Source organism: Chionomys nivalis, chromosome 10, assembly GCF_950005125.1.
Source record: "Chionomys nivalis chromosome 10, mChiNiv1.1, whole genome shotgun sequence".
NCBI lineage: Eukaryota > Metazoa > Chordata > Mammalia > Rodentia > Cricetidae > Chionomys > Chionomys nivalis.
In genome coordinates this window covers 15,779,366-15,801,308 of record NC_080095.1, presented here as the reverse complement: position 1 = coordinate 15,801,308, position 21,943 = coordinate 15,779,366, and the positions used below count along the sequence as shown (strand labels likewise).

The following is a 21,943-nucleotide window of genomic DNA, read 5'->3' as shown; positions in this document are numbered from 1 at the left end:
ATGGCACACAGACACATATAAAAATATATTTTAAAAAGAGAAACAAGGGCTGGGTGGTGGTGGCGCACGCCTTTAATCCCAGCACTCGGGAGGCAGAGGCAGGCGGATCTCTGTGAGTTCGAGACCAGCCTGGTCTACAGAGCTAGTTCCAGGACAGGCTCCAAAGCCACAGAGAAACCCTGTCTCGAAAAACCAAAAAAAAAAAAAGAGAGAGAGAGAGAGAGAGAGAAACAAGGAGGCTAAAGAGATAACTCAGTGGTTAAGAACACTGACTGCCCTTCCAGAGGACCCAGGTTCAATTCCCAGAACCCACATGGCAGCTCACAACTGCCTGTGACTCTCCAGTTCCAGGGGACCCAACACCCCTGGCAAAACACCAATGCACATAAATTAAAAAGAAAAGCGAGTACTACTGTGACTCTTGCTGACTGACCACACCCAGCTGTCCTTACTCTCCAGAGCTAAGCCATCCTCCCATCCTGGGATCTCGGCCCCTCCTGTCACACCCTCAGTGTTGTTCAGAGCTCAGGAAGCTGGACATCTGCTTCCTGCATTGCCCCAGACTTTGCTGTAATCAGGACTTAAGTATTGAAGATTAAGTTCAAATCAGAAGATTGGGAGGGGGAGGGAATGGAGATTTTGCTTCTGTTGGTTAACTGCTCAGGGCCCTTTGCCCATCAATTATGTATCTGTTGATTTGGGGGAGGGGGCTACTCTGGAATACCTTGTGCTGATCCTAGAGGTGCAAAAATGGACAAGGTGTAGACTCCCCTATTGTTGAGAAGCTCAGTGTCCAGGCAGAGAGGGACAGACTGGTTCATGTAGGAGGCCAAAGGGTAGCACCAGTGGGACAGAGGCAGAGATGACAGGCACAGGGAGTGCTGCGGAAGAGGGAGGAGCAGTAGGTGGAAAGGCAGCACAGAGCCCAGCTCATCTCCCGACACCAGCGAGTCCCCAGTGGGGTATATCTGAGACAATGCACTTCTTAGGGTACTCCATCCTCAGGACTTCACCACGGAATGACCTGGCTCCTTGGGGAATATGTGTGCCATTCCCAGACCAGGACAGACCTCACTGTGGGGATGACTGGCTCCAGAGCCATCCCAGACCAGGACAGATCTCACTGTGGGGATGACTGGCTCCAGAGACCTGGAAGAAAGGCCTGACATGCAGCCTGACTCCGCCACGCCTTCTAAAGCAAGATTTGCACTGGCTTGCCTCCTTGGGGGAGCTGCCAGCAGGCGTGGGCCATGCAGACACATTCTCAAAGCAGTCATGGAAGCAGCAGATAGTTATTTTCATTGGCACAGTCCCAGAAATCCTGGGTAGAGGAGCCTCAGAGCAGTCCTTCCAACCTCAGGAGGCGTTCTGGGCCTGTACCTGCCGCTCCCTGCCCACTAGCCACACCCCTCCCCCATCCTATGAGTCCTAGGGAACGGACCCTGTCACCCTGCTGCATGTCCTTTTGTCCTGGTGGCAGGAAGTGTACCACACATTTTGCAGGGTTGCATTACAGAGTGGACTTAAGCAAACATTGAGACTCGGCTAAAGAAGCAAAGTTGTGTCATCCTTGACTGGAGGCCAGAGAAAAGCAGCGCCTGATCCCTTCTCTCCAGGACTGAGGAAGAGGTGAGGCTTCTTGCTCAGGCAGCAGCGCAGGTGGTCCCTGTCAGGCTAGAGTCCACAGCTCCAGCTCTGGATGAGATGAGCTGCCCTTCTGTCCGAACATCTGGTTCATTCAAGTCCCCTCCATATGCACAGGGATACTGAGTAGGCAGAGGCATTTTTCAGAACTAGACTTCACTTTCAATGGAACAGATTTGTTTTGGAAGACCCTTGGCATGGTCAGCACGAGAAAAAGGAAGTGGCCAAGCACACAAGCTAAAGGGAACAGTGAGACAGCTTCAGAATGCACTGGAGCAGGACCACTCTGCTGGTATAAGCCCAAAAGAATATGCAAAATGGAGCCCTGCTGTGAGGTGGACACAAAGCCACCGGACAGCCTGACACCATCAGCCCAACCTAGTGAGTCATTTAAGCGTAGATAGGCCTGGGGACACCCAGAGCCAAGTCTGCCTCCATTCCACCCACATTCCAACCCCAATGACCCCAGGCCTGGCCTGCTCTGCGGTGAGGCTGCTGTTGAGAGCGCTGGACTGCAGTCCCAGTTAATCTCTCCCTGGAGTAGTTTAGGCCCCATACAAGTTCCCGCTAGGACCTAGTGACTAGGTGGTACAAACAGGATCCCACCTGCCACGTGCATGCTTCATGCTTGCATCCCAAGGTGGCTGCTTGAATGTCAGTCTTGGCACCTAGCCAAGCTAAGGACCAAAGCATTGTCCTCCTACCAGGGTTCCATAAGCCAACAGTACTTAAGAATCCTGGCTGGCCTGGAACTCAGATCCACCTGCCGTGGCTAAAGGTGCATGTCACCACACCAGCTACTGTTCAGCTTTAAGTGGGAACTATATCTGACAAGGTGTGGGAGTCAGGACGTGAGCCCCAGCCCAAACCCTTGCTGTGTCCTCAGCAAAGCAGAGAGCAGTGTTGAAGTGAAGCAGGAAGTTGCCTGACCCAGACGTGGGTCCCAGCTTCTTAGGTTGTCGCTGTGGAAGAGAGAGTTAACCTGCAACCCTGTAAATGCAATGGGTAGCTGCCTTGGACACCTGGGAGGCTTGCTAAGTACCAGGCTGGTCAGGGAGAAGTGCAGTGTAAGGGACCCTGCAGGCGATTGCAGCCTTCTAAACTACTATTGGGAGAAGCAGGACCCACCCCTGGGAGTCCTGAAAGCCCCAAAGTTAAAGAGCAGGGGAAGTAAGCCCATGACTAGGCTTAACTGAGCTCCACTTGACCTAGAATGAGACTTTTCTGAGCCTCAGTTTCCCCATCAGAATAGGGTGGCAGTGGATTCCTTCCTGGTACTGTTTTAATGGACTACCTACCAACTGTGTTACATTAAATTCTTAGAATATAAATAGAAGAAAAAAGAAAAATACTCCCAATTTTACTGGGGTGGGACTGGGGCAATAGCTCGTCAGCAGATCTCTAACTAGTAGTATAAAGCCCTTAGTTTAATCCTAAACACTGCACCGCAAAAAGGGCACAGTAGCGCACATCCATAATCCCAGCTGCCTCTCGCTGGAGGCAAGAGAGGGCTGGGGGTGTCGCCCAGTGGTAGAGCACTGTATCTAGTGTGTGCAAAGCCCCGAGTGTGACCCTCAACAGGGCAAAAAGCATTGCCTTATATAAGCAGTGCATCTTCACTGGAGGAAATTTGGAAAAAGAAGTATAAAGAAGGAAATCACCTGTTCCCCCACCACCCACAGCCGACGACTGTTCTGGGGGTTTTTCCATACATAATCTGTGTGGGATCTCAGTACGAGCTGTTTTATAACCCATGCTTGCCTCTCTGCTTCCTCAGCCTGACTATACGCCGGTGAGTGTGAAGTTTGCTGGAGCAAAGTGGGAGGGGTGGGGTTGGCTGGGCTCTTTGCAGGTAAACAGCCCTGACCAGTTCTTTCCTGCTCTAAGCAGTATTGTCTCCTGCTTATTTCTGTAGGCTCACAATCTTCCTAGTCAGTGTCCAGAAATTCTCTCAGCGCCAAGGTGGGGTTGGGTGAGGGGCTCTGTTAGCGTGGGTGATCGGAGGTTAGGAACCCCACTTAAAGAGTCTCGGTGGACAGAGCACTCACCCCTCACCCCTATCAAAGGACAACCCCAAGCAGTGCTGGTGGCTACAACTTGAAATTCTCTGGCTGTTCCTGGCAAGAAATCAGGGCGTTCCCAGGTGTGCGGGGGACGCTTAGTGTGACCCAGGTGCCCCAGGGAGCTGTGCCCCACCCTTGCCGCCTAGGTGCATGGTGCCTTCCTCCTTGCATCCACCCCCAGGTTCCATCCCAGCAGGACGAAGCCAGGCTCAATGAATTCATTTGACTCTCAAATCCAGAGGAAAAGAAGGGCTGTTTGGTGAGCGCAGGCAGGCAGATGGAGCCATCAGAGTGGCATGCATACAAACCCTGCTTCAGCCCCAGCTCCAGTGCTGATTACAGTGGAACATGCAGCACAGAGCAGAGGGAATGCAAGCACCCAAATTCTCCTGCTGGCTGGAAGAGTTTGGGGTACATAGGAAAGCCCAGATACCAGGAGAATCCTGAGGTTCAAAATCTTTTAAGGCTAAATTCTGCCCACAGGGGTCTTCCTGGATGTGCAGTGAGGCATGCATAGACAGAGTTGGGTTCCCAACTGTAGTTCTCCGGATCCTTAGGGTCTGGGTGGGGAGAGGGATGCTCAGTGCTGTGCCTACTTCCTGTGGGACACAGTCTGTCTTACGAGTTCAAGGGGAAGGAGGAAGGGCAGTGTTCCAGGCAGATATAGGAAGCTGAACCACACTGCAGGGGTCCTGTGTTCTGCCTCCTGCCGTTGTTTTTGTTTTTGAGGTTGTAACAGCAGACATGGAGTGTTTTGGCCATACATGTCCCCCTGTGCCTACTGTCCCTGCCTGCATCCTTCCCTGCTTTGTCCATGGAGGTGGTCGAAGGACCGCTTGTCACCAGACTGAAGCCTGCAGCATGGCTGGGCCAGCCATTGGCTGGAGGACATCAAAGCTGAGCTGATGCCAGCCCCCATCCTGGTCTAGCCTAGGCCCCCCGGCCTTCTTGACAAGAGGAACTAATTAGGACATCCGAGGAGAGGAGCACTTCCAGGGGACCTGCCTTGCCCTGCGCCCAGCCTACCCAACGAGGTGGATGAGTAGACCATGTTCCAATGTCCGTGATCTTTAGTGGACAAGCATGTAGTGACAGCGACCAGTAGGTGGCAGCACAAGACTCATCTTAGAGGAGGCGCTGTGTGGGTGGGAACCATAGTTCCAGCCCCTGGGTTGATGCCCTTTCTCACTTTCAAATGTGGGCCAGATCCCTTCATGAGGCCCAGCCGGGATAGGCCACCGGGAATATGGCTCTTTAGACAGCCCAGTCTTCTGTCCAGGGTCCCTGATGTGAGCCTTGGAATTCCTTCCCCTTGACTTGTCCATGATAGGTCATAGCAGAGTTACTCTGTCTCCTAGATGACGTGGCACAAAAGCTTGATGAATGGGAGCATGAGTGTCTCCTCCCAACCATCCGGGCCCTGGAGAACAAGCTGTAAACAAAAGGGAGTGGACTGGAAGGACCCTGCTGCAGTCTGCATGGGGCTAGAGGGCTGGGCTCAGGGACCAAGAGGAGGCCACCGAGCATCCCGAAGAAGAGGATGGAGGCTGGAGGAGGTGTTGGAGAAGGGTGGGGCCTGGAGGGGAGAGGAAGCAAGGGGTGGAACTTTGGATTTTCAGGCTGCTGGGAAGACAGCAGAAAGGAACTGGGAGCATGTCAAGTTTCTGACTCCCTCCTCTGGCTGGAGCTGAGTAAATACTAGGCTCCACCCTGCGAAACGGAGTGTCCTTAGATGCTCAGGCTGCAACTGAAAGTCTTAAGAGAGCACCTCCCTCCCTCCCTCCCTCTCCACCCTGTATCTTCTATGGCTAATATGCCATCTTCCAGTTGACACAAATGGCCAGCCAGGCCACTCACCCATGTCACTGTCCCTAGGAAAGGAGAGACACAACTCACGAGACACAGGGCAGGCCAAACCCTAGTTTATTTCAGTGTCAGCAACAGCTCAGCCATCAAAAAAATAAACTCTACCCAGGACGACGGAAGTCTCTACAGCGAGGCTAAAGGGCTCAGCCGCCAGGCGGCAAACATCAGGGATGCATGGCGGGCACTGCCCGGGTATTAGGTTAGGAAGCAGCAGGCTGGTGACGGTGAGGGCCAGGCTTCACTTCTGGGCAGGCATAAGGTCATCGATAGGCTGACCCTGCTCAAGCCGCTGCTCCATCTCAATGAGTAACTTCACTCCGTCCACCACCATCTGCACCAGCTCCACCTCCGAGAAGCCTAGGCGGTCCGAGTTGGAGACATCGAAAACTCCACCAACAGCAGCGGTGTCCACACCGCCTAGGGAGGGGGAAGACAGGTCAACAGGACCGAGGAAACCTGAACCCTCTGCCCCCTCACCTGTGCTGCCTGCTGCTCACCTGTGCCTCGCTTCTGAAGCCGCAGCCGCTTGAGCACCTCCGAGAACTTCTCATGCTTGCCCAGGTGGGGCAGCTTGATGTGCACACCTGCCCGCAGGCCAGTGCCCAGGTTCGATGGGCACGTGAGGATGTAGCCCAGGTGAGGGTTCCACATGAACTCATAGTTCTTGGACTTGAAGAGGGTTTCAATCTGGAGGTGGGGAAGGGAGAGTTCAGAGGGGAAACCTGGCTGGAAGCCCCAAGGAACGCGGGAAGATGTGGACTCTGGGTTCTGCCCCAACCCCTCCCAGGAACCAAGCCCCTAGAGTGTGGGCACCAGGCCTGACCTGGGTGAGGCCAGTGCAGAATCGGGTGAACACTTCCTTCATGTTGCCCCCTTTCTGCATGGAGATGACCCGCAGGTGGTCCTCCTCGTTGATCCACACCAGGAAAGTCTTATTGTCATTGTGCCTGGGGAAGGGGTTCAGTCAAGCCAAATACCCTCCCAGAATACGGTCTTAGATCACATCCAAAACGACACCGTATGGGTGACCCTCAAACAAAAAAGAGCTTCCAAAGTCACGGAAGTACTTATTCTAGAGAGGTACAGGAGTGTGAGCTGTCGCCAAGACTCTCATCCCAACAACACTGGAGGAAGGCAGGGCGAACAGGGCACCAATCACGTGGTGTGTGGCAAGCAAGGGACTGAAGCAGGCGGAGCAGCCCCCCCCCTTCGAGGAAGCACGCCTCCGCCCTCACAGTCCGCAGGAGTAGGAGCCCTGCCCGGACGAGTGCGGAGGCTTTTGCGTCACTGGCACCTGGCAGAATCCCGGCGGGGTATGGGGGTGAGAAGGAGGAGAGAAAACAAGCAGCACCGGCTCCCGAGAGACTGGTCACAACCCTTAAATCCCAGGAGACTGCGGCCTCCCGCAGCGCAGGTTCTCACACACCTGCAGGATCAAGGTCACCTGCGAGGAGGGCTCGGACAAGGTGACACGGCGCTCGGAACCAGGAGCTCAGGCCGGGCTCCACCCTCCGGGGGACTGAGGGGGGGGAGGACTCGTACCATATACCGCGAGCATCCGGCCAGTCGCGGGCCATGCCGGAGGCCAGCAGCAGAGGCGACACAGGCTTATCGAAGAGGAAGTGGTCGTCGATGAGCTGCTGTTGCTCCGCTTCGGTCATGCTCTTGAGCGCGTAGTACTTGCCTGACAGGTCTCCGTCCAAGCTGGATAGGGCTGCAGAGTGCAGGGTTCAAGTCTCGGGTGGGCGGGCAAGTGCCCGGCCCAAACAGTGTATCCCCGCGCACGAGAGGCTGGACCTTTGACCCTCTCAGTCCCAGCTGCTCTACGGGCAGATACCAGACTCCTACCTTCTACTGCCAGCTTCTCGATGGCGCGGCGCTCCCCGCGGCTGCAGTGCGGGGGGAGACAGAAGCCGCGGATGCTGCGGCCCGTGCGCACCCGCGAGCTCAGCACGTAGTTGGGGTCCAGGTCATCGCCGCCCTGAGGACGCAAAGTGGTGGCGGGAGTGAGCCCCGAGGCCCCTCTCCCCATCACGCCCTGATCCGGCAGCCCCGCACCTGCAGATTGTCGGGGTTGAGGTCCGTCTTGTGCTCATCGCTGGGCTGGTAGCCGCCGTGCCGGTCCTCAATGATGGGGTCGAAGAGGTCCTTGAACACGGCGTAAGTCTCCTCGTCGCCCGCCACTGCACCCACCGTCATGATGAACGGGTGGCCTGGGGGAGGGGCGCGGCGACAGTGACGTCACCGCCAGGCTCGAGCGAGCTGCTGAGGCCCCTGCGGCTGAGCGCGGGAAGGGGATCAGGGGACCCCAGCCCGCCGGAGGTTGAGGGAAGGGCAGTGGGACCCTTGCCCTGGGATTTCTTGGGGAGACGGAAGTCTGACGCCTACAGGGGTGTGCATACCCGGATTATCTACGCCAGTCTGAATGGCGTCGTCCAACGTGAAGCCGCTTGACGTGCACTTGGCACGGAGCTCGGCGTACAGCTCCGGGGTCAGCACCTTGGCCATATGGTTGTTATGGCTGCTCAGATCAGGGAATTCATCCTCGGCCGGGAAGCGCAGCTTCTGCGTATTATGGCTGTTGGAGAAGGGCATGGCGGCGGCGACGGGCTGCAGGAAAGCGCAGGGTCAGAGGAGGTCTGCACACCATCCTCCAGGGACCTGCAGACCGCTCGGGACCTCCGTGGCTTCCCCCGGACGATGCCAAGGTCAGCGGGGTCTGCACCCGGCGACCGTGCATCCCTGGGTCCCGGGTGGGTCCGGTGCGCGCTCCCGGCAACACGGCTGCGCGTGACACCCCAGTCCCGCACCCCTCCGCGTGGCGCCCCGCGCGGTTACCCCTGACCCTTGGACTCGCTCACCAGGATGCCGGACAGAGCGGGGATGCAGACTGTCTAACCAGCTCCAGGCGCAGCAAAGACGAACGGCGGCCGCTCGCTGCTCCGGCGCTCTTAAGGGACGCGTCGCCAGCAGCCCATTGGCGGCTATTTATAGCCCATTCATTCTATTGGTCCGTGCTTTGGGGTGGTGCCGTTGCTTTGTCCGTGGCAGCAGCCCTTGACACCCCCTAGCAGCCCACCCCAGCGGTCCCCGAGTCTCGACCCCGCGTAGCTTAGTTATCCCCCGCGGCGCTCTCGCAGGATCCCCAAGGCAGAACCCCAGGGCCTTCAGTATTCTTGGTAGACCTACTTCACACATTGCCTCGCAGCGGGAAACTGAGTCTGGAAAGCCAGCTTGTGCTGGGGCTCCTGCCTTCCCCCTCCTCCTCCCTTGTCTGGCAGACCGCGGTGGCAAGGGGCCTATCGAGAGCTTCCAGGTCTTTAACATTAGGTACGGCGTCCATCCACTGCATCCAGGCGGTACGAAATGGCTCAGAGCCACTGACCTTCCTCAAGGTGCCCGCAGGCATCTCCTGGGTGTTCTTGATGCAGCACCAGAGGCGCAGTCTGGCTGAGGTCCAGCCCCGAAGCACCCAGGGTGTTCTGACCTTGGGCGGACTCTGAGGAACCGAGCCAAAACATTTGGACTTAGACCCTAAAAGATTCAAGACACTGAGCTGTGAGAGACTGTCTTGAGAATCCAAATCTCCATCCCCTGGCCCTTTCCTCAGGAAACCGGTTCCTACCTCCCCACCCACAAAGACAGTACCCACAGTCAAGAGGCAAACGGAGTGGAGAAAGCACCAGTTAAAAACAAGCTCACTAATCAGAACCAACACACGGAAACAGTCTCTCTTCCCCAGCCTCACACACCCAAGTATGAGGAAATGTGGACGCCTGACCCCAGACAGTGCCGGCTGTGAACTCCTCTGTGAAGACAGGCATTCGCACCCTGCCTGCAGCTGCCAGCCACTTCATCTTTTCTGGAAAGTAATTTGGCAGTATTTATTATAATAAAAATATGGTCTAGCTCCATGACCTAGCAATCCCAGGAATTCTAGGAATCCAGAATAGAAAGGACAGTGTCCCTTCTCTGCAGATAGATCAGGAAATGTGTAGTGGGAAAGACTAGTTCGGGTTGGACCTGATGCTGGTCTCTGAGGAGGGAGGGCACTAGCCGTCGGTGGAAAAGGGTGCAGAATGGCGGCGGTGCTGTTGGTAAAATATAGAAGTGAGCTTTCATGTTTAATGTCCTCTCACCCCCCTCACTCACGGCTGCACTAATAAAGCAAGACTAGGGAGCCTAGCTGGGTGGTGGTGGCACAGATCTTTTATCCCAGCACTCGAGAGGCAGAGGCAGGTGAATCTCTGTGAGTTCGAGGCCAACCTGGTCTACAAGAGCAAGTTCCAGTACAGGTTCCAAAGCTACATTGAAAGCCTGTCTCCAGAAAAAAAATCTAGAGAGCCTCTCATTCTTGTGCATTTGATAGAATCCATTCAGGTGCCAGATGCAAGGAAAACAAGAAGGAGATGCACAAGGGGAAAGGATCTCTGCCTTCCTGCCGGAGCCGGGCTGCCCTGAACGAATGACTGCGGGAGGGATGGCAGGATTCCCAGGCTTGAGGGATGATGTGCTGGAGCTTCAGCAGAAGGCTGTGGAGTGGAGAACTCAGAGCAGAAAGCCTGCCTGCCGGCCTGCCTCTACCTAAGTCACCATGAAGGACCACAGCTGCACTGTCCTCAGAGATAACTAGTGAATCCACCTGTTCTCTCGCTCTTCTGTTTGAGACAAGAGCCTGTAAACCAGGCTCCTCTTGCCTCAGCCTCCCAAGTCCTAGTATTATAGGGTTGAACCACCGTGCCCAGTTCAAGTCACTATTTTGTAAGCCAATTAAAACAACCCCATATAGAAAAGTGCATGCTGGGGATGGTGGTGTCCAGTTCCTTTAATCTCAGCATGCAGGATGTAGAGGCAGGTGGAATTATCTGCGAGTTAAGGCCAGCCTAGTGTACATGGTGAGTTTCAGGACAGCCAGGATTACATAGAGACCTTGACACCCCCCCCCCCAAAAAAAAGGTATGTGGAGACAAACACCTATTATGCCAGCACATAGGAGGTGGAGGCAGGAAGATCAGGAGTTCAAAGGCAGCCTGGGCTCCATGAGCTCCTGTTTCAAAAAAAAAAATCCCCAGGCTAGACAGCAGGTGTGCCATAAGCTTATAATCCCTGTATTCTATGCCCCCTTCAGCCTCCTCAGAAATATCTGCAGCTGACAACCACAGTACCTACCCTTCTCAGGGAAACTGGTTCGGCATGAGCCCCAAATGCTCAAGTTTCTGTCTGTTTCTAGAAATAGAGAGGAAGCAAATTTGGTGTCCAGGCTTGGGTGGGGGTAGGGGGTTTAGGACTTCCTCTTTGTCTCCAGCATTTACAGTTTCTCTGCCTCCTCTCCTCCTTTACCCGCCTCCCATCTCCCTGCGAGGACAAGGCCAGGACTCTAGTAAAGGTGAGGAACAGAAGGCAGTTGCAAGTCTGTCCACCGTGGCAGTGAAACCACACCCAGTACTGGAACAGGCACCTGTGACCTTCAGCCTCGGCCTCGTTCTAAGACCGAAACCTAAAGGAAGATTGGCCACTGAGAGAAAGTACAGGCTCAGACGCCCAGATATCCCCCGGTGGTCCTAGGGTGCCTAACTTTGGGGGACAGACAGCAGAGACAACAGCAGGGTAGAGAGACGAAGGGCCCTTCACAGACTGTAGACCACATATCAGTGTGAGGCCCCCCACTTGGGGGGCATTGCTCAGAAGTCCTGGAGGCCCTCACAGCAATGGAGAAAGGTCAGGGCCTGCTTATTCAGCCTAGACCCGACTGGGCCCTCTGCTATCCTTGGCAATCACAGTAGCTGCTTTGGCAGCTTCTGGGCAAGAAGCTTGGTGACATCACTCAGTAGAATTATGGTTCCATCTCCTTAGAAATCACACCAAGTCATACATTGACCTCAGGGCCTGGATGGGGCCTCAAAGGAGTCCCAGGTATTTTCTTCACAAGCATTGTCCAGCCCAGCAGGGCAAGTACAGGCACAGACAGCCAGGCTCTAGGTTCCACATAGAGGCCACTCTCAGTCCTGTGCCCAGGATGCATTGCTGCTTCGCTGCTTCCTGGCTCGTGGAATGCAAAGGGAAAGTTGGCAAGGGTAAAGAGAGGGGCAGGGGCTGCAGGGCACAGTGAAACAGGAGGCTATGCCAGTCAGAGGGAACTCCTCTTTGTTCTTTATGGGTTTTGTTTCTTTTTTGAGACAGGATTTCTCTGTAGCTTTGGAGCCTGTCCTGGACCTAGCTCTTGTAGACCAGGCTGGCCTCGAACTCACAGAGATCTGCCTGCCTCTGCCTCCCAAGTGCTGGGATTAAAGGCATGCACCACCTTGAAAAATCCAAGCTGAAGCTAGGCATGACGATAGCTAGCTCTGAGAAGGTGGACTGGAGAAGGGACACAGGAGGAACAGGGATACAGCAGTGGACAGCTGGGACCAAGGGAAAACCCCTGTTGAGCTCATCTAGAGACATAGTCAGCCCTGGTTTCCATGCCGCTGAGAGGCTGGGGAAGAGGAACCTCCGAGGAGAAGTGGAAAGTCTAACTCTCCAGAGGAGCAATTAGGGTGTGGATTGGGCTGTGCACCACCAGGGAGTGAGTAGCCTACTAGAACAGGGACTGTGGAGCCAAGGGCTGGGATGTCTCAGCTAACGGCTGTGCCTTCCCAGCCTGCGAGACCAAGAAAGCCTCATTGCCTATCCTTCCTGGCTACCAGATCAAGGCCAGCTAGGGCAGAGACCTGGAGAGGTCTAATGTCAGGAACCTGGGTTCCTTCACACAGGCTGGCCTAGTCTGGCCCCTGAGGAGTCCCACTAGCCAGCAGGACTCTAGGAAGGGCATGTTTGTGGAGCCGGGCCACCCCCACTTTACCAGGCTACAGTAGCCTGGTGGCTGGAGACTGCAGCCCAGAGTTGGACACTGCTACTGGTTCTGAGTAACTCAAGTCTCATGCCCTCCAGTTCCACTAGCTGAGGACTGCAGGAACGCTCTTCACTCCCCACCCCAGCGCTCCTCCCCTCTCCACTTCATGCTCCATTCCGGGGAAGAACCTTTCCACGGGGGCTCTGATTCAGCTGTGCTGAGACAAAACACTCCTACAACTTCCCCTTTCCGCCTGGTCTCCAGCAGCCCCTCCCCCAGGCCACGCGTGAGCCCAGTTCATCCAGCTCTCAAGATGCCAGGGATAGCAGGGCCTGGCTTAGGGCCACTTTTGCGGAATGCTCCAGACTACCCCTGCTCCCTATACTTGGCCAGGCCCTGGTCAAAGTCTCTGGGTGTCCCACCGCTGCCTCCGGTTCCACTTTCTAGGATTCGTCCTGGGCTCCAGGCAGGGTGTTTCGGAGCTGTTTGCAGTGACGAAATGTTCTGGTGGGCTCTAATAAGGAAGCCCTGGGGTTACACAGTTGTCAAAGTGCACTTTAGGGGTAGGCGTATCCAGCGGGCAGAAGCTCCATGCTCTGGGCAACCCTAAAAGGCGGCACGCAGACAAACCGCTGGCGAGGAGAGGACTTTTATTTTGCACACTGCTCGAATCTCTTAGGCAACGCGCAAGTATGCACAGAAGATCACGGGCGTGGAGACGCCAGCCAGGAAGCATCCTCTGGGAGCGCGCAAAGGACAGAGCAGAGTCTCCCAGCAATCTCTGCGTTGTTATTGATGTCATCAAAGAAGCGCCGGAAGTTTGGCTGCCGCTGCGGAGCCACGTGTGGAGCAGAGAGCCGGTGTAAGCTGGGTGAGTTTCGGAGCTGGCATATGCGGCTAGGGTGGGAGCGGCGCTCCGGGCCTGCCTGCAGGTCCGGTGCAGAGAAACGTCCGGGCCGTCGGGAGCCCACTCGGGGTACTCCGGGGAAGGGGTTCCGCGGAATCCTGGCTTGGAGGTGACTTCGCTCTCCCGCTTTGCCTCTCGGAGGCCACCGTCTTCACAGCTGAGGAATAAGGACTTTGTTCTGGTCGTTCTGGTGTGGGAATCCTTGGGCCTCTACTATTGTGCTCTGTCTCTTGTGTTCTTCCAGACCTAGAAGGACTGCATTTGTCAGGCTAGGGTGCAGCTCTGTTGGGTTGCTATACTGCTCAGAACCCGGGCCCCACAGACCTCTACCCAAACCACAGATCCTTATCCTGCCTCCTGGTCCTCTGACTTCACGCCTCACGCCCACACACCACTTCCCCAGGTCTCTGACACTTGGCAGGTGTTAACACCATGAGCTTCGTGGCATACGAGGAACTGATCAAGGAAGGCGACACAGCCATCCTGTCACTGGGCCATGGCTCGATGATGGCAGTGCGTGTGCAGCGTGGGGCACAGACCCAGACCCGGCATGGCGTCCTGCGGCACTCAGTGGACCTTATTGGCCGCCCATTTGGCTCCAAGGTGATCTGCAGCAGAGGCGGCTGGGTGTATGTACTTCACCCCACTCCTGAGCTCTGGACCGTGAACCTGCCCCACCGCACACAGATCCTCTACTCCACCGACATTGCCTTACTCACCATGATGCTGGAGCTGCGACCCGGTTCTGTGGTCTGTGAATCAGGTGAGCTCCTCTGGTGTCTTCAGAGCTCAGCACCTACATAAGGTGGGAGTCGGACCCACAGTTAAGATAGTTTGCAGTCAGCTAGGAGGTGGTGGCACACATTTTTAATCCCAGCACTAGGGAGGCAGAGGCAGGCGGATCTCTGTGAGTTCGAGGCTAGCTTGGTCTACAAAGCAAGTTCCAAGACAGCCAGGGCTGTTACACAGAGAAACCCTGTCTCGAAAAAAAAAAGTTTGCAGCCAAGCCATCTTGCAGATTTGTACTGAATTACTTGGTTTCTGTTCTAGCAGCTCCAGTTGGTGGGGAGGGAGTGACTGCAGGGGGTGAAATGACATCTGATGGGGACTGACCTGGGTTGGAGGAGGAAGAAGAGGGGGCAGCGGTGCACTCTGAGGGTCCTGGCTTGCTTTGATGTGGCAGCAGGCTTGTTTGGTGCTGGCCAAGGTGCTGGCTGCTTGGGGCTGATTATCCCAAGAGCTCATTGTAGTGAAAATTCAGCCCCATACTCACTCGCGGTCAGCCCCTCACTTAGTTCCAGTGAAGATTATCAACACCGTCACTAAGACAAGGACGGGGCTGGCATGGGGTAAGAAGTGCATGAGAGCCAGCTGTCTCTCACGTACACACCCCTAGGTGCTGTGACCACTGCATGCAGCAGTCTATCATGTATCTCCCACAGGGATGAGTCCTGGACCAGATGTGACTAGATCCTTGGTGGTGTGTTTGTGGTGGGTTAAGAAACTGGGGTTCGGGGTCACTACAGTTCCCGTTCTCCCTATCCTGGCATTCTCTCCCTGCAGAGGGAGACAGTGGACAGCACAGTTGAGCACCAGCCCTAACAACTCTCTGCATGGCCTGTAGTAGGCACTAGCCTCTCTCCGGCCCGCACCCCTTTTCAGTCAGCACACTTCTGTGCTCCCATGTGGAACCAAGTTCCTGCCCTCAAAAAGACAAAATAGGCAGTGAGCTTGGTGACCATTCAGTGCTACTGATTGTGAGAGGCTTATAATCGGGGATGCTTGGTTGAGGATCCCCCAAACTCAAAAAGTCAGGGATCTGAGGAGGTGATCTTTGAGTTAAAAATGATGAAGTGAGACCAAAAGCCAAAGAAAAGTTGTCGAGGTGGGGTGCAGTGCCCGTGCGCATGCCCCAAGTGGGGTGCAGTGCCCACACGCATGCCCCGAGGTGGGGTGCAGTGCTGGCGTGCACGTCCCAGATGGGGTGCAGTGCCCGTGCACACGCCCCAGGGGGGGTGCAGTGCTGGTTGGTGTGCATTTGCAAGAAGGCCACTGGCTGGGGCATGAAGTAAGGGCAGAGGAACAGAAGATGAGGTTGGGAAGCAAGAGGGGGCCCTTCAGAGGGCTGTTAGGAGTCTGGAGCTGCCCTTTAATGGGAAGGTAAACCTGGTCACTGCAAAGCATAGATCTGATTGACGGTGGTAAAAAGAACAGAGAACAGAGGATCCAGGTGGTGGTGGTGCACGCTTTTAAGCCCAGCTCTTTTTTTTTTTTTTTTTTTTCTTTTTTCAAGACAGTGTTTCTCTGTAGCTTTGGAGCCTGTCCTGGAACTAGCTCTTGTAGACCAGGCTGGTCTCGAACTCACAGAGATCCGCCTGCCTCTGCCTCCCAAGTGCTGGGATTAAAGGCGGCATGTGCTAACAACGCCCGGTTTAAGCCTAGCTCTTGAGAGGTAGAAGCAGGCGGATCTCATGAGTTTGAGGCCAGCCTGGTCTACAAAGGGAGTTCCAGAGCACATATTACACAGAGAAACCCTGTCTCGAAAAACAAACAAACAAAAAACACACAAAGGAACAGAGGCAGGACCAGCGTCTGCAGATAGCAAAGAGGGAGGGACCTGGTGGGTGAAGCCCAGAGGCGGGAAAAGGAATCACTGGTGATTTGGGATGGGATGGCAGAGTGGGTCTTGACGGTGGGTGACTGCAGTCTGGCCCCTAGGGTGGGTGTCACTTCCTGGGTCTTGGAGTGATCAGACTTGGATGGGGTCTAACTTTGAGCTTAGGGTTTTTTGTTAGTGGATTTTTTTTTTCCCTTTTGGTTTTTCAAGACAGGGTTTTTCTGTAGCTTTGAAGCCTGTCCTGGAACTAGCTCTTGTAGATCAGGCTGGCCTCGAACTCACAGAGATCCGCCTGCCAGCTTAGGGTTTTTTGGTTTTGTTTTTTGTTTTGTTTTATGGCTTTTTGAGACGGGGTTTCTTTGTGTAGCCTTGACTGTCCTGGAACTAGCTCTTGTATACCTGGCAGTTCCTCTGCCTCCCAAGTGCTGGGATTAAAGGCGTGTGCCACACTGCCGGCTTAGGTTTGGGGTTTTGTAAGAGCACTGCTACCTGCTACAGTGGGGTCAAGAGGTCACTGCTAGAAATGGTCACCAAGCAGGAAGGGGCAGTGACAGGGTGAGTGGAGGCTAGCACAGGTCCTGGAGTATATGAAGTCAGGTGAAGAAGGGTAGCCCTGCTTCTAAGGAAGAGTGGAGGCTTTTGGACAGACTGGTGACATTATGGGAAGGGTGGAGCAGGTTGACTTTAGATCACGTGAGCTCAAGCAAGAGCAGGTAGAATTGCCCCTGTGCCGTGGGGGTGGACTTAGCAGGATTGGAGGTGTGGGGAGGATGAGCTGACCACTGACCTGAGTGAGTCAAGGAGCTCACGGGAGGAGGCAGAAAACCTGAGGGACAGCTGTCAGTGAGGCTCGTGGATTGGCCACAGTTTAGAAGAGGCTAGGTCAGAATGGGACAGGCCAGCGCTAGCCCTGCCCAGACTCACCTATGTCCTCTCCTGTGCCCATCTACACAGCCCGGTATCCCAAACCCAGGGCCGAGGCTGCCAAGAGCAGACAGAGCTCATGATTTGATACCCCCCTCTGACCCTGGGGTCAGCTGTCCTCTTAGGCCTGTTTGACCTTCTTCCTCCCAGATGGGGAGCTGTTGTGGGTGGGTATAGTCCTCAGATGACCCTTCAATCCTCTCGTCTTGTCCTGCCAGGCACGGGCAGCGGTTCTGTCTCCCATGCCATCATCCGCAGCATCGCCCCCACTGGCCACCTACACACAGTGGAGTTCCACCAGCAGCGGGCCGACAAGGCCCGGGAGGAGTTCCAGGAGCATCGCGTGAGCCAGTGGGTGACTGTGCACACCCAGGATGTGTGCCGCAGTGGCTTTGGTGTCACCCATGTGGCTGATGCTGTCTTCTTGGATATCCCATCACCCTGGGAAGCTGTGGGCCATGCCTGGGATGCCCTCAAGGTTGAAGGTGTGTTGGTGTTCATAAGGGTGCTGGTGCGGGGCTGAGCTTCTGGGTCATCTAGAACCCAGGGAGTTCCAGGTTCCTGTAGGCCACACAGTAGCAATGGCCAGACCAGGGCTCCTTTTGGCCCAAAGTGAGGACTGACTTGGGCTGACTAGAGACCAGGGTTAGGGAAAGATGGGTCCCATTCTTCAACCTAGATAGGAACTCACTGAGTCCCAGGCCCTGGCAACTCCAGTGCAGGCAGGATTTATAAGACAGGACTCCAGGCCTGGATCCAATATGGAGGTCATAGGCAGTCCCCTGCCCCCAGCCATCTCCTGCAGACTCCCCACACCCATGCTGCAGAGTCGGGCAGCTGGACCCTTTTAGGGAAGATGCTGTGGAGGCGGAGCAAAGGGGAGGCCTGGAGAAGGTCGGCCCTGGGCCAGAGAGACTGCTGGTGAGTCCCAGGGATTTGCCTTTTCTGGAGAAGAAGCAGGCTTGGCAGAGGGTGCTCCATGCAGAGGGTGGGGGAGCCTCTGAGACAGGCACTGCCCAGATCCCTGTGTCTACTGAGGAGGCCTGGAGCTGGGAGGGGAAGCCTGGAGGTCCACACCTGAAGGGCCCTGATGTAGGGTCCAAACCAGGCAGGTGAGCCTCCACAGAGTAGGCCAGAGGCACCTGTGCCTGTGTCCTGGGTCTTGTCCCATGTCCCTTTCTTCTGGGCTCTTTCCCACATCTGTATACCTTTTCTGTATGCCTGGTGTTTATAGCACTGCCTGTCTCTGGTGGCTTCTGCTCTCTGTGCTGACATCAGGCACAGTAGGGGACTACTTGATACCTGCCAGGTGTCCTGTGTCAGGGAGCCCTGTGGGTACCAGGCCTGGGGACATCTGTACACACTCCTTCCCTGCCCTGACTTGCTCATGATCCGCTGCCAAGATACGGATAGGGTGTCTCACAGTCTCTGGGCAAGCTGAGTGAAGCCTGTGGGCTGCCCCAGTGGGAGGCAGCAGGGAGGAGCTCAGACTGTGCTGTCTTTAGGCTCCTCCTGTTCCCGAGAGCCACCGACAGCCTCTAATTTCCTGTGACAGCAGCCGCCCACACACCACCCTGTGCTACCCTATTGTTAGAGCTATTCTTGGGCCTGACTCTGACAACCCTGACCCCCAGCCCTCCACTGCCTCCTACAAGGCAGGCTAGCGATGCCTGCTGGCAGCCAGGGAAACCCAGGCATCTTGGGCTTAGTCCTGGCTGCTGACCTGGGCTCCTACAGGGAGGAGGGCCACATGGGCCAGCAGATAGGGCACAGCTCTACAGCTTCCTCAGGCCCCTGCATGGTTCCTTGGTCTGAGGGCTTACAGTCTGCAGGCAGTCTTGAGCCAGCCTTAGGTCCAGGGTGGCTTGTAGATGCCCTCTGACCCTGTGTCTTGCTCCTGCAGGTGGGCGCTTCTGCTCCTTCTCTCCATGCATCGAGCAGGTGCAACGCACGTGCCAGGCACTGGCAGCCCGAGGCTTCACCGAGCTCAGCACCCTGGAGGTGCTGCCGCAGGTCTACAATGTACGCACCATCAGTCTGCCATCTCCTGACCTGGGAGCCAGTGACTCAGAGGTCAACGTGGGCTCCGATGCCAGCCCCTTCCGTAGTGGCACACCAATGAAGGAGACTGTGGGCCACACTGGCTACCTGACTTTCGCCACCAAGACTCCAGGCTAACAGGCCTGGGCAGGAATACCACGAGCAAGCAAGGAGGCCAGAGGCTGCCTTATATGGTCAGCCACTGCCTGTGAGGCTTGTGTTTAGAAATAGTTGGCAGGGTTGGGGGGCAGGGGCCTCCTGGGTAGTCGAGGGGGGTGAGTAGGCTGGCCCTGTTCAGGAGGGAGGCATTGCCGGCTGAGAGGGAAGCCTCCGCCCCATCACTGCTCCCCCAGGCTCTCTTTGTTGTCAACATGAAGTCCCCTCTGCCAGAGGCTCTCCTGGTTGCTGAGACCAGCTGGTACAAGCTGAGGGCGGAGGAAGCCCTGGGCACTGCTTGAAGCCTGGACTGACCTACAGGGGCAGTGAACTGTCCCTTCCCTGGTAAAGGCTCCAACCACTGGTGGTTCAGAGCTTAGCCAAAAGCTGTGGTTGAGCTAACCCAGAAAGCCTGGCCCTGCCCTCATCTCCTCTGTATCCTTGGGACTGGAGCCAGGCTGACCTGGGGATCCAAGGAGGTGACCCCATAGTCTTGAGTGCTGCGTGGGCCACGTGTGAGCGCACTTGTGCCCAGGATCCCTGATGTGCTGTCCTCTGGGACTAGGCTCGTCCTGTGCAAAGGGAGTCCAGTAGGCGGGTCTACGCCCCCAGTGATCTCTCAAGCCCACGTTGGAGCTGGGGTCAGAGAGGGGCCATGGAAGAGGTGGCATATGGCCTAGGAGCTCTGGCTGTGGCCCTGCTGCACATGTCACCTTGGGGCTGCCCTGCATCTGCTGCTGATGCATGGAACCAGCCTTTGGGAGAATTGTCTGTGTCCTGTTGGCCCCTGAGCGTACCTAGTGGAGCAATAAATGTTCTGTCTTACCCCCTACCATGTTGACTGTTCTTCTGCCTGCTGAAGGGGCTGTCCACACTTGACATTTGACCTCCGTCCTTCCTCTCTATTCTGAGGGGTGCTGTCCAAACTCTAGGACATCAGCCCAGGGCTCTTCAGAAAGGCACAAGTGTGGCCACCTCCGTCCCCTGCAGAAACGGGCTCCTGGCCCTGGAGGTGGAGTACTGGGCCTCTGTGGCTCAGCACCAGGCTTCCCTCTGCAGCTCCTGTTCCACGTCCCTTCCCGACCTAACAGCGTTCCTGGTACTGACTTTCTAGGCTGCCCATTCCCTGTGCAGCATCAATTGTAGGTCACCTGTGGACGGAAATTCCATGGCTCTGGAGGCATGTGTACCCTCAGGGCCTGGTCTTGAAATGCCCAGACTGGAGGATGTGAGAGAGGTCCCTGGGCCATGTCGCTTCAGTGCCAGGAGTTCCTAAAAGGTTGTAAGCCGTGCTCCCTTGGCACCCACTCACCCTGCCTGGCCCTGTGTTCTCTGCTCGGTTATGGAACACGTAGACCAGTAGCCAGCAAGGCCCAGGATATCTTTTTTCCCTATGGAGCTCACAAGGCTAGATGTCATATGGGAGTTACCAAGGCCTGGGTGAGGAACTGTTGCCAAGGCTGGAAAAACCCAATCTACCTACTGTCCCGTGGGCGAACCAATTCTGCTTTTATAGTTTGTGGGCCTTGGAGGACTAACCCAACCCCAATTCACCTCTGAGCCCAGCTCAGACTGGAGCTCCAGCTGGTACAGAACTTAGCTCTGAGCTTCGTACCTCAGGCTCTGCTCAGATCTTCCTCATTTGGTGATGGAGCAGGGTTTCTCATTGTAACCCTAATTGGCCTGGAACTTGCTCTGTAGACCAGAGTGACCTTAAGATCAGAGACCTGCCTGTTTCTGCCTCCTGAGTGCTGGAATTAAAGGCGTGCATCACCACTGCTCAGCAAATCATCCCTTATTTTTTTGTGTGAGGTTGTCAGATCTTGGAATTATAATCAGCTGTTAGTTGTCATGTGGTTGCTGGGAATTGAACCCAGGTCCTCTGGAAGAGCAGTCAGTTCTCTTAACCGCTGAGCCATCTCAAATCATCCCTACTTGACCTACTTACTCTCGGCCAGGAGCATTCAGCTCAGCCATCCTTTGCCTTACACCCTATGCTGGTTTGCTAAGGGCTGTCTATCATGGAAATCCCCCAAGACAAAGGTCCCCAGGTCCTACAGACTGAGTCGGACTCCCATGGTTGGGTGAATCCTGTTAGGCGATCCTGGGTGGTCACCTGACACAGGCAAGACCATAGAAACTCTTCATCCAGCCTGACTCCTGTCTCTGGCCCTCAGTCTCCCTTAGACCTTTTCCTGGGGCGCAGCCTCCTGCACTCTGATTAGGGCAGCAGCGCAGTTCCTTGGCCGGAGCCTGACTTAGAGCGCCAACCCTGGGGGCCCTGGATACATCCCAAGGTTCAGATCCTGTTCACTTGCTGGACGCTCCTGGCCTGGACAGTCAGCTTCTCCTAAGGGGTATGCCTCCTTTTTGGCCACCTGTAAGCTGTGCCCAGGCTTCAAGATGTGCTGCCCTCTGAGGGGTTTCCAGCAAGGGCTCTGGCATCTAGTGTTGGGTCTCCAGATGCGGGGTGGGTGGCACAAGGGTTCAGGGGACACCTCTGCCTCTTACATTGTTTCAGTCTCCTGGAGCCTGCCCTTGCTGTGCCCTCTCCTCTCCTTCTGACCTCTGTACTGTCGTCTCTTCCTGCCTCAGCATGGTCTGCGTCCTGGGAACAGGCAGATTGCCAGGGCACCCCAGCACCAAGGAGAAGTTCTCCCTGCCCGCAACTGGTGGGGAAACAAAACTACCCAGCTTATACATCAGAGGCCAAGGCAGATGGTGGTGAACACTTGTGGACTTTGGGCCAGCCTAGGCTGCTCTTGCTTGGTCAGTTGAGTAAGAGACTCCTTAAGGAGGGGCCTCCATCAGCCTGAGCTCCTGAGGCCACAGGAGCATCTGAGAAAGGTCAGTGCCCAATGCCCCCAGCTCTGTACCCACAGTGGTGAGGAGTT

General features: G+C 55.7%; 2 protein-coding genes across 2 annotated transcripts; one reads left to right on the top strand and one right to left on the bottom strand.

Annotated features, from left to right (window-relative positions):
- Nucleotides 1-5,607: 5,607 nt before the first annotated feature.
- Ckb (creatine kinase B) lies at nt 5,608-8,571 on the bottom strand. The gene is made up of 8 exons (XM_057782444.1): nt 8,435-8,571; nt 7,976-8,183; nt 7,632-7,786; nt 7,422-7,554; nt 7,116-7,287; nt 6,397-6,520; nt 6,071-6,260; nt 5,608-5,990 (listed from the first exon to the last, which is right to left on the bottom strand). Exons 2-8 carry the CDS (start codon nt 8,166-8,168, stop codon nt 5,812-5,814), a joined length of 1,146 nt encoding a protein of 381 aa, XP_057638427.1. The 5' UTR covers nt 8,169-8,183; nt 8,435-8,571; the 3' UTR covers nt 5,608-5,811.
- Trmt61a (tRNA methyltransferase 61A) lies at nt 8,123-19,873 on the top strand. The gene is made up of 4 exons (XM_057782445.1): nt 8,123-13,276; nt 13,716-14,075; nt 17,072-17,338; nt 18,757-19,873. The coding sequence occupies exons 2-4, from the start codon at nt 13,745-13,747 to the stop codon at nt 19,029-19,031; spliced, it is 873 nt and encodes a 290-aa protein (XP_057638428.1). The 5' UTR covers nt 8,123-13,276; nt 13,716-13,744; the 3' UTR covers nt 19,032-19,873.
- The last annotated feature ends 2,070 nt before the right edge of the window (nt 19,874-21,943 follow it).